A 12,215-nucleotide genomic window follows, 5' to 3' on the forward strand; every position below is an offset into this window, starting at 1 on the left:
AGCCAATCTCCCATCAACAACATCCAGGTCCATAAGTGCCAAAGAAGAACTTCCTCCTGGTGCCGAATCAAGCTGGGCTGAATGGAAATGCCTCAACAGACTGTGAGCTGGTACTGGTCGTTGTAAAACGACTCTCAAGAAGTGGGGTTATATTGACATGGAGACGTCATTTGCATATGTGGCACTGAACCGGAAACTATGGAGCACCTATTGAGATTTCCTCTATTGGAGCACGAATACAAAGTTGAGGACCTCGCAGAGAACAATCATATTGCTATGAGTTGTGTTCAGTTTTGGCTGAAACATAATATCTAGCATGTTGTGGACATGATAAGAAGTTCAGAGTTGTACTGTAGATTGCCAGTGAAGGAATAGGAATCGCAATGAACCTGCACAATACAACTTGATAGAGGCTTTCCATGTTGAGGAAACAGAGACAGACCTCCAACATCCCTTAATTGGCTATTGTTATTGCCGCAAAAATTCAGTCAGGTCATTCCATTAAATCCATGCGGAGTATCTTTGGTTAATCAGTGCCTTTTTAAATGAAGGCATATATTGTTTATCAAAATTAATTGCACTGGTTTTCGTCAACACTGAAGTTGAATTGGCTGTGCTAACCTTTAAAAATTGGAGAGACAAAGGACACGCCATAATACAACACCAGCAGTCCTCTAAACCTCTGGCATTATTCCTTTGGCCAGGAAAGATTGAAAAGAATACACGTCAGAGACTCTACAATTTCCTCACATATCTTTTAGCAATTTGGGATCTTTTTCTTTGAGGCATGCTGATTTATCAAGATTTTCCTTTATGTGACCAAAAACTCCAGCTAACAGAGGGATTGTACTCTATTCCCACTGACTTCAGTAAGTCCTTCAGTCACACTTAGTGGTGCATTTTAGTTTAGAAATACAGCATGGAAACAGGCATTCGGCCCATCTAGTCGCCACCAACCAACAATCACCCCAACACTAGTTCTATCCTTCCCGTTAGGGACAATTTACAGAAGCCAATTAATCTACAAAACCTGCATGTCTTTGAAATGTGGGAGGAAACCGGAGAAACCCCAAGTGGTCACAGGGAGAACATACCAACTCCATACAGACAGCACCCGTAGTCAGGATTGAACCTGGGTGTCTGCGCCACTGTGCTGCCCCTGGGCAGCTGAAAGTATTTCCCCGATAGTCAAGACAGTGATTTTCTTCTCTGGAATTCAACATTTGGATCAAGGCTGTGATATTCCCTTGGCAGAATCCAAAATTACATTAGTGAACATGTTATTGACGATTAAGTACCACCCGACAGCAGTGCCGTTGAGATCTTCCAGTACTTTGCTGGTAGATTAATGGAGGAGCATTTAGTTCAATAGCATTCAATCTATTTTTTTGTGGGACAAGGACATGTGCTATTTTTGTATATTATTGCATAAACCCCAAATTATTGGACCAAACTATCACTTATGATTACCGAATCCAAGCAATAAACCAAGGTAGATCTATTGCACACACAAAATGCTGGAGTAACTCAGCGGGACAGGCAGCATCTCTGGAGAGAAGGAATGGGTGACGTTTCTGGTCGAGACCCTTCCAAAATGTCACTAACAGTGTCTAGACAATCTTCAGGTGAGGATCACACCCGTCTACTTAGGACTCAAATGTTGTGATGCTATTTGGAAGAGAATCACAACTCTCTGAAAATATGATTAATGAAATAACACTGAATATCGAAACAGGATGTTGAGAAAGGCATAAAACCTACATTGACACTTTACTCCCACTATTCAGGCTGTATGACAATGAGACATCTAATCAAATGGTGACGCTGACCGTGAGAAAATGCAATTTAAATTGGTTCAAAGTATGTTACACCAGATGAGAACTAATTTGCAGTACAGCTGAGGCCACACGCAAATCGGAGGAACAGCACCTGCCATTTTGCTTGGATAGCCTACAACCTGATGGTCTGCAAGTTGAATTCTCCAATTTTAGGTATCCGTTACAAAACCTCCCTCATCCCAGCTCTTGCGCTGCCCCAACCCCCACTAAAAGTTAGTTAACTTGTTCCACAGTACACAACTATGTATCCCTCTTGGGCTCACACTGTCCCTCGCCAACAATGAGCTTATCAGGGAACCTCCTTGCCTGAAGTCATCTGTTGCCAGTCCCAAATTGTCCCGTTGTCTTCATCACTTCCAGCTTTTTGCCCCACTACAATCAATTTGACGAAGGGTCCCAACCCAAAATGTCACTATCCATTTTCTCAGCTTGACCCACTGAATTACTCCAGCATTTTGTCTATATCTTTGGTGTAAACCAGCATCTGCATTTGCTTTATTTCAAGTCAAGTCAAGTCAATTTTATTTGTATAACACATTTAAAAACAACCCACGTTGACCAAAGTGCTGTACATCTGATTAGGTACGAAGGAAAAAAAAAAGAAACATACAGTAGGATCTCTAGGTGAGCGACGACAGGCAGCCAAACACAACGGCGTGATAGGTGGATACAGATAAGGGGTGTTTTGATTGGTAGATCGTTGGAAAAAAGCCAGAGATGAAAAGACAATAAGGTATGAGATAAGACGACGTGTGAAATATGAAGCCAATCATTTGTCATTCAAAACCTCCCTCATCTTTATCCACCTATCACCTACCAGGTTCCCCCACCTCTCTTCCCGCTTCCTACCCCCCTAATATAATTAGTACAAAGAAGGGTCCTAACCCGTAAAGTCATCTATCTATGTTCTCCAGAGATGTCATAAGTTATAGGAGTAGAATTAGGCCGTTCAGCCCATCAAGTCTATTCCACCATTCAATCATGGTTGATCTATCTCTCCCTCCTAACCCCATTCTCCCCATAACTTCTGAAACCTGTACTAATCAAAAATCTATCTACCTCTGCCTTAAAAATATTCACTAACTTGGCCTCTTAAGCCTTCTGTGGCAGAGAATGCCGCAGATTCACCACCCTCTGACTAAAGAAATTTCTCGTCATCTCCTTCCTAAAAGATGTTGTCTGACCCACTGGGTTACTCAAGCACGGTGTCCTTTTTTGTAAATGAACACCTGCAATTATCATATATCATATATATATACAGCCGGAAACAGGCCTTTTCGGCCCTCCAAGTCCGTGCCGCCCAGCGATCCCCGCACATTAACACTATCCTACACCCACTAGGGACAATTTTTACATTTACCCAGCCAATTAACCTACATACCTGTACGTCTGTGCGTCTGTGGCTCAGAAACGGTAGACTGGTCTTGGGCAGAGTAACACAAGTTTACCTGGATTTTACTTGGATTAGAAAAGGACCATACATGGTTTATTATAACAATTTGAAAAGAATTTGCAGAAGTAAACCATTTAGTCTTTTGAGTTTTGCTCCGCCTTTCTGCAGGATTGTTGTTGATCATCCACTTCAGCTCAATTTTCCTGCGCAACTTTCCAAATTCTCAGCTACCTTAATATCCAGAAATTTATCTCTCTCAATTTTTGAATAATCTCAAAGGATAGCCTCCACAATGTTCCAGCGTGGAGAATTCCAAAGACTCACTACGCTCTATGTGAAGAAATTTCTCACCCCCGGTCTAAAATGGTCACAGCCTCATACTGAAAAAGAACCCCGAATCCCAACTCCTTGGCCAGGGAAAAACCACCTCCCTGCATCCTAGTGACTAGTGGGGTGTCACAAGGCTCAGTGCTGGGACCCCAGTTATTTACAATATATATAGTAACGATTTAGACAAGGGAATTAAATGTAACATCTCCAAGTTTGCAGATGACCCAAAGCTGGGTGGCATTGTGAGCAGCGAGGATGCTATGAGGTTGGGTGAGTGGGCAGATGCAGTATAATGTGGATAAATGTGAGGTTATCCACTTTGGTGGCAAGAACAGGAAGGCAGATTAGGAAAAGGGGAGGTGCAATGAGACTCGGGTGTCCTTGTACATCAGTCACTGAAAGTAAGCATGCTGGTATATCAGGAAGTGAAGAAAGCTTATGGAATGTTGGCCTTCATTGCGAGAGGATTTGAGTTTAGGAGCAAGGAGGTCCTACTGCAGTTGTACAGGGCCCCGGTGAGACGGCACCTGGAGTATTGTGTGCAGTTTTGGTCTCCTAAATTGAGGAAGGACATTATTGCTATTGAGGGAGTGCAGCGTAGGTTCACCAGATTAATTCCCAGGATGGCGGGACTGACATATGATGAAAGAATGGGTTGATTGGGCTTGTATTCACTGAAATTTAGAAGGATCAGAGGGTATCATAGAAACATACAAAATTCTTAAAGGATTTGAAGAGTTGCTGCCTTACAGCGTTACAGCGAATGTAGCGCCGGAGACCCGGGTTCGAACCCGATTACAGGTGCTGTTTGTGAGGAGTTTGTACGTTCTCCCCGTGACCTGCGTGGGTTTTCTCCAAAATCTTCAGTTTCCTCCCACAATCCAAAGGCGTACTGGTATTTCCCCGGTGTGGGACGAATAAAGGAATATATATATATATAAATGTAGGTTAATAGGCTTGGTAAATGTAAAAACTGTCTCCAATAGGTATAGGATAGTGTTAATGTGTGGGGATCGCTGGTCGGCGCAGACCGGTGGGCCAAAAGGGCCTGTTTCTGCGCTGTATCTCTAAACTAAAGATTGGACAGGTTGGATGTGGGAAAAATGTTCCCAATGTTGGGGGAGTCCAGAACCAGGGGTCACAGTTTAAGAATAAGGGGCAGGCCATTTAGGACATGAGGAAAACCTTCTTTACCCAGAGAGTTGTAAATCTGTGGAATTCTCTGCCACAGAAAGCAGTGGAGGACATTTAACTGGATGTTTTCAAGAGAGAGTTAGATTTAACACTTAGGGCTAAAGGAATCAAAGGATATGGGGAAAAGGCAGGAACAGGATCATATTGAATGCTGGTGCTGGCCTACTCCTGCACCTATTTTCTATGGTTCTATCCTGTCAAGATCTGTAAATTTTTGACAGTTTCAATGACATCATCTCTCAGGGATTTGAGTAAAGAAGTTGGGATGCTATGTTAACATCCCAACTTCTTTACTCAAATCCCTGCACAAGATGTAGGTGAGGCCGCATTTGGATTATTGTGTTCAGATTTGGTCACCCTACTATAGGAAAGATGCCATTAAGCTGGAAAGGGAGCAGGAAAGATTTATGAGGATCTTGGTATGACTGGAGAGCCTCAGCTACAGGGAGAGATTGGAAAGTCTAGGACTTTAATCCTTGGACCGCAGACGGCTGTGGGGTGATGTGATAGAGGTGCATAAAATGAAGAAGGAAATAAGAGGGTGAATGCGCAGTCTTGTTTCTCAGGAAACTGGGAACAATACCCTCAAGAACTACAGGGTATTGGTTTTAAAGCGAGAGAAAACATATTTAATAGGAATCCGAGGGGCAACCTTTTCTACTCAGAGGGTGGTGGATATATGGAATGAGCTGCCGGAGGAAATAGTTGAGGCAAGTGCAGTAATAACATTTTAAAGATATTTGGACAAGTACATGGATAGGAAAGATTTTGAAGTGTGTGAGGCAAATATCAGTAAATGGGACTAACTTAGATGAGGCATCTTGGATGGCATGGATGAGTTGGGGTGAAGACCCTGTTTCGGTGCTGACTCTATGATCACTAATTTTTCAAGGCTTTGGTAAGTACAGATCTGTAGCCTATTTGATCTCCCCTCACCTGGCAAAGCTATTGTTCATAGTCTACACTGTCTCTATTGCAAGTATATCCTTTTTTAAACGGAGGCCCCAAAGATGTACATTATACTCCAGGTGCATTCTTACCAAAACCCTATACAATTGCAGTAAGAGATTCAGTCCTTTATTCAAAGCTTGTAATTAAGGCCATTGAATCTTTTGCTTTCCAAATTCCTTCCAGCTCCTGCCCATTTGGGTTTCAGTGACTGGTGTACAAGGGCACACTGGAGCTTTTGAACATCAATGTTACCTAATCTCTCATAATACAAATAAAACTTTTTTTTTGCTTTGTGCACCAAAATGAATAACTTCACCTTTTTCCACATTATATTTTTGTAGTGTTCTTGCCCACTCAAATTGTCAGCGCTCCGTTGAATTATCTTTGCATCTTCCTCCTTACTCAATTCCACTTAGTTATGCATCAGCAACAAACTTGGAGTTACGCCATTTTGTTCTTCCAATTAAGAATGCAAATTATGAGTGGCTTGGATTCAAACACCAAAACTATTAACAATGAAACAGCGTTGGAGAATTCAAAACATCAAAACATAATGTGCGAGATCATGGGTGATTCAAAACAGACTTCCCCAGATTGTTGAAACTGAGACCACTCTCTCCCAAATATTATTGAGATTGTGGAGGGACAGTTGAATGTTTTTGACCAAGAATTTAGCTGTAGAAAGCATGTGGCGTTTAAACCTTGAAATTTCTAAAATACATAAAAAAGGTTAATCTTTACCTCTTAACAGGCTTCTGAACAATCCTTTCATAAACTAGGGCACAGTCCAATTCTCCTATATCTCATTGGACATTGGACTGTCTCTGAAACTGTTGAGCGACAAAGATGCCAACAATATATTGCGCTCTTATCTTTTTCTTTGCTTCACCTATTGTACGAGTTTGGCTTGACTATATTTAAGGATTCATAAGTTAGGCCACATTTGGAATATTGCATGCACTTCTTGACGGCCCATTACAGTAAGGATGTGAAAGCTTTGGAAAGGATGCAGAGGAGGTTTACAAAATGATGTTTGGATTAAGGGGTATTAGCTTCAGAGAGAGGTTGGACAGACTTGGATTGTTTTGTCTGGAAGAGGTTGCTGGGAGATCTGATAGAAGTGTATAAAATTATAAGAGGCATAGATAAGGTAGTCAGAATCTTTTTCCCAGGATGAAAAAATCAAATACTAGAGGGCATAGTTTAAAAGAGATGTGCAGGGCAAGTTTTTAACAAAGGGTGGTGAGTGGAACATGCTGAAGAGGGTGGTGGTTTAAGCAGATACATTAGTGGCATCTAAAAGACTTTTGTATGCGAATATGCAGGTAATGGAGGGATATGGGTTGTGTGATGGTCTTGGCACCATGTTTGGCACATACATTGTGGGCTGAAGGGTCTGCTCTTGTGCTGTACTGTTCTATGAATCTTGATTACCAAAGAGGTCTCTGCAGTGACACAAGCGGGACAAATTTCTTTATGAATGCCTAAAATTTAGAAAGTTTGCAAAGTGGTAAATTCTTCGTTCCTGTGGACTGATTGTAGTCAGTGAAGTGTGTTTTCCCCCTGGAATTTGGGTGTCTGCCCTAATGTAGCAGTCAGCAGTATTTTGTGAGATGTGGTGGAGAACAGCCATGTACAAGTGACAATGAGCCTAAATCTAATTTTGTTGCAAACTACAGGAAAACTCCAATAATACAGCAACCCTCAGGATGAAGTGCCAGACAGATATTCCAGACTATTGGATGTCACTCCTATTTCATATGTAACCATTTTTTAATCTAATTTTCTTAAAACATATTGCACAGTAGTTTAATACATTTTCCAGTGAATCTTGAGATGTTTAAATGGAGCTGAAAATATATCATCACGACAGATGGGGTTACACTCCAGCAGTATGAACATATTTACTTCTCTAACTTCAAGTAACCCTTGCTTTCCCTCTCTCTCCATCCCCTCCCCCTTCCCAGTTCTCCGACCGGTCTCACTGTCTCTGACTAGTTTATCTCAGTTTGCTTTGTTGTTACCTTCTCCCAACTAACAATGATCTATTCTACATTTTCATTGACCTTCATTCCCTTTGTCCTGTTTTCACACCTTACACTTCCTTGTCTGTACTGCCCACTCCCCTGACATCAGTCTGAAGAAGGGTCTTGGCCTGAAACATCACCCATTCCTTCTCTCCAGAGATGCTGCCTGTCCTGCTGAGTTACTCCCAACATTTTGTGCCTTTCATTACTACAGATCCTGAGCACCAACTGACCCCATGGCATGCTTGATTCCAGCATTGGCCACATAACCAGCTCAATGTATCTGGCTGTACACCCTGCTTGTACTCTTTCTTCCGTCTTCCACTTCATGTGTCACTTGGTTAGTTATTTCTATCACCCCCACCTTCCACCTGTATATACTTATCGTATAAGAAAATAACTGCAGATGCTGGTACAAATCGAAGGTATTTATTCACAAAGTGCTGGAGTAACTCAGCAGGTCAGGCAGCATCTCGGGAGAGAAGGAATGGGTGACGTTTCGGGTCGAGACCCTTCTTCAGACTGCCGAGTTACTCCAGTACTTTGTGTATATACTTATCACTTGGCAGGCTTTGCCCTGCCTGTCCTCTCTTCCACCCCCATCAGTCTGAAGAAGGGTCTCGACCCAAAACGTCACCCATTCCTTCTCTCCAGAGATGCTGCCTGTCCTGCTGAGTTACTCTAGCTTTCTGTGACTACTCCATAGATGCTGCTGGCCCGCTAAGTTACTCCAGCACTTTGTTTTTGTTTGGAAGCCAGCATCTGCAGTTCCTTTTGCTACACACTGCTGGGCCTCTAGCTCATATTTTGAAATAACGGATGAGCCAAATGCCCAACCATCATGATTTGTGGACAATCTGATAGTTTACTTTGAACGTTTCTCCCACTATTATGAAACTGATTGCAGATAAGTGAAATAATAAATTTGCAGTTGATTGTTAACTAATTGGCCAAATATCAAGTAACGAGCAGGGTTAGGATTTTGCAAAATGGAATAAGGAGTCTGAGAGACAGCAAACACTTGTCTCATTGATGCTCATTCAGGCACTGCCAGGGCCTGCGCGTCCCGCCCGGCCTCACCCTCCCCCTCTCTCGGACACGAGTTTTAACCAAACATTGAAAGGAACCTTCAACCGCCATTTCCCGACACCATCATCTAATTAAAAGGGACAACTCCAAACAAAACGCCTCGTCTCTCGGGCCCACCCTCTCACCTTGCCGGTTCTCCAACAGCTGTTTCTCAAAATCGTCAAAATCTGACATCTGCCTATTCTCACTTCAACGTATCTTAATTTAGAAATAAAACCCGTTATCTTTGTGTCGGATGGTCTCTTCATCCACCGTTACAAGCAGCGTCCAAAGCCCGTCACCTCCCTCACACAATGCAATGGCCGCCTCGCCACCGGCTCCCGGCTTGCGCTCGCCTCAGCCTAACTTTACTTTCTGAGTGACAGCGACGATGGCCAACCGGTACCAGCGCAGCTCTGGGCGGCGCCGCTTTCCACCAATCGCTGCGGCACGAAGGCGGGATTCTGATAGTCACGGTTGGTTGAAGCGCAAGTGAACGCGCAGAGGGACAAACGTCGCAGCTCCCGTCAAACCTGCAACAAAGGCGAAATTCACACCAAATTTGAACCCTTATTCCCCCTCACATCTCCCCTCCACGACAACACTCCACAGAAAATCCCATCGTTTTGGTTACACCTAGAGAGCTGTAAAGATTTTTACCAGGTTTAGAGGATTTGCAATTGTTTTTGTTTTTATATACCATTTAACCAGATGGATAACGTTTGTTGTCTTAAAAAGAGTTAACACAAAACAGTTTATGTATTATATGAGGACAATGAAGGAGCTTGCCATTGTACCTGTAATCCATTGATACTTCTGTATTATTCATAATTGTGCATTATTGATAATACTACTCACAAACAGGACTGTGGCTGCAGGCCCATTGTTTCGGGCTCCTTTTTCCACGCTGAACTTATCTGACTATTATGAAACTGATTGCAGATAAGTGAAATAATAAATTTGCAGTCGATTGTTAACTAACTGGTCAAATATCAAGTAACGAGCAGGGTTAGCATTTTGCAAAATGGAATAAGGAGTCTGAGAGGCACCAAACACTTGCCTCATTGATGCTCATTCAGGCACTGCCGGGGCCTGCGCGTCCGGCTCGGCCTCACCCTCCCCCTCTCTCGGACACGAGTTTTAATCAAACATTGAAAGGAACCTTCAACCGTCAGCTCTATCTTGTTTCCCCCTTGTGCCGTTCCTACCCATGTACATCAGGGTTACCTCACCCACTCTCCACACTCAAGAACCACATTCCACGACCCTCAAACTGCCTCATCTTTACCATGGGTCCCTTTATATCTCCATTCCCCAATCTGGAAGGCCTCAGTGCCCTTCATTTCTTAATATAATGATCTATCAGTTCACCTCAGCTAACACTCTTCTCTGGCCAATGGAACCTGTCCTCACTCTTAACAACTGTTCTTTAGATTCCTCTTACTCTCTTCAAGTCAAAGGTGTGCCATGTGCATTTTCATGGGTCCCTAGAAGTTGTAGATGAAATCTTCACCCATGTCTCCTCCATTTCCTGCAGTTCTGCTCTCGATCCCCGTCCCTCCAGACAGCACAAGGATAGTGTACCCCTGGTCTTCACCTTACATTGCACCAGTCTCCATGTCCAAAACACCATTCAGTCTGAAGAATGGTCCTGACCTGAAACCCAATCTGTCCTTTTCCCTCGACAGATGCTGTGTAGCCTTCTGACATCTGCCAGCACTTTGTTATTTGTTGTTATTTGTTGTGTTTTATTGATATTTTATGATTTTAGGGTGTTACAAAATGATCTACTTCAATAAGCTTTAAATTCAACCTTTTATTAAGAATTTCAAAACCAGGAATGCTATATAGTTATTTAGTTTATTATGATCAATATGAGTGAAATAAATAATAATAAAAAGTGTTGGAAATACACAGCAGGTCAGGCAGCAACTATGGAAAGAAAAACAGGGGTCATGTTTCAGGTAAAAAAATCTTTATCATAACTACAAATATTATGATATGCTTGGTTCATGTGATTTAGACTGGTTTCAATTGTCGGACAGGATTAGAGAGGGATTTTTCAGTGCATTTTTTGACATTTAGCCACACCCTTTTCTCAAATTCTTGATTTTTTCCCCCTGAACACAAGAATGAGGGCTGTGACCATGTATGGTGGAGGGCATGGCTGCCTATCCAGACATCTTGTAGATTTGGAGAAACCTTGCAGCATTTCATTTTTGAGTGAAATTTTAAAGGATTTTTCGGTATCCCATGCAAAGGAATTGGGAATAAACATCCGAATCCTCTTCCATCAAAAATTGAACTTTATTCAGACCCGTTTTTGGATTGTACTTCCCATTGGCACTGGAATCACCAAAAAAATGTAAACGTTTGAGGAGGAGTGGATGGGAAGGGAGCAGCAAACATTTCTGTTCTGGATTAGTCACAAGGTTTCTGAATTTTCCGAGGATACTTGATGTCAGTTCAAATTTGAGTTCGAGATATTTGAGTTGCTGAAAACACTGTGAAAAAGTAAATTATCTTAAACATATAAATCACTGATTAGACTTAAATTAGAGTATTTTTGTTTGATTCAGTTTGGAGAGTGTAAGAGAAATATACTAGAATGGTTCCATAGATATGGTACCATAGTTGTTTGAGAAAGTTTGAGAAAGATATACAAAATTCTGAATGTCAAGAAAATGTAAAGAGTTTTCAATTGTCAGAATACCATGGCAGAACGATGAAATTCTTACGTGCAGCACCACAACAGGTTTGTAAACACAGTATATTCAATATAATATAATAACCAACAAAAATGATCAATAAATTTTTAAAAAACCAATATAGTGCGAAACAATACAAAAGCCTGAAGTCCTTTGTGCAACCAGGACAGTTCATAGTTTGAAGTTGACAGTGTTTGTAGTGTTCAGCAGCCTGATGGTTGTTGGGAAGAAGCTGTTCCTGAACCTGGAGGTAATGTTTTCAGACTCCCAAAACGTCTTCCTGATGGCAGGAGTGAAATGAGAATGTTACTAGGGTGGTGTGGGTCCTTGATGATGCTGGCTACGCTTTTGAGGCAGGATGTACTGTAGATCCCTTCAATGGTGGGGAGGTCAGTATTTGTCTTGGACTGGGTAGGGTAAATAATTATAGGGTAAATAAGGATAATCTCTTTCAAGTGGCAGAAAAGTCAGAAATCAAATGCACAGATTTAATTCTTTTGCAACAAGTAACATGAAATGATGGCAGATTTTAACATGATTTTTTACACCAGCAAGGATTTGTGATTTGCAATGTATTGAAAGGGAATCGAGAGCAGATTCAGTAGTAACCTTTAAAAAAGGATAATTGAATGGTAAGAATTGACAGTGTATTGGACACAACGTGCGGTGGGATTAATTAGATACCTCTACCAAAAAAACAAACAGA

At 42.0% G+C, this 12,215-nt stretch overlaps 1 protein-coding gene across 2 annotated transcripts in view; it reads right to left on the reverse strand.

Annotated features, from left to right (window-relative positions):
* The window catches only part of LOC144594526 (splicing factor U2AF 65 kDa subunit-like), a 34,099-nt gene extending 24,949 nt beyond the window's left edge, over positions 1–9,150 (reverse strand). For both annotated transcript variants that reach the window (XM_078401187.1, XM_078401188.1), the window contains exon 1: positions 8,948–9,150. In XM_078401187.1, coding sequence (XP_078257313.1) covers positions 8,948–8,996 — 49 coding nt within the window. In that variant the 5' untranslated portion in view covers positions 8,997–9,150. The remainder of the gene's footprint in view (positions 1–8,947) is intronic.
* Between the last annotated feature and the right edge of the window lie 3,065 nt (positions 9,151–12,215).

Source organism: Rhinoraja longicauda, chromosome 6 (genome assembly GCF_053455715.1).
Source record: "Rhinoraja longicauda isolate Sanriku21f chromosome 6, sRhiLon1.1, whole genome shotgun sequence".
Lineage (NCBI taxonomy): Eukaryota > Metazoa > Chordata > Chondrichthyes > Rajiformes > Arhynchobatidae > Rhinoraja > Rhinoraja longicauda.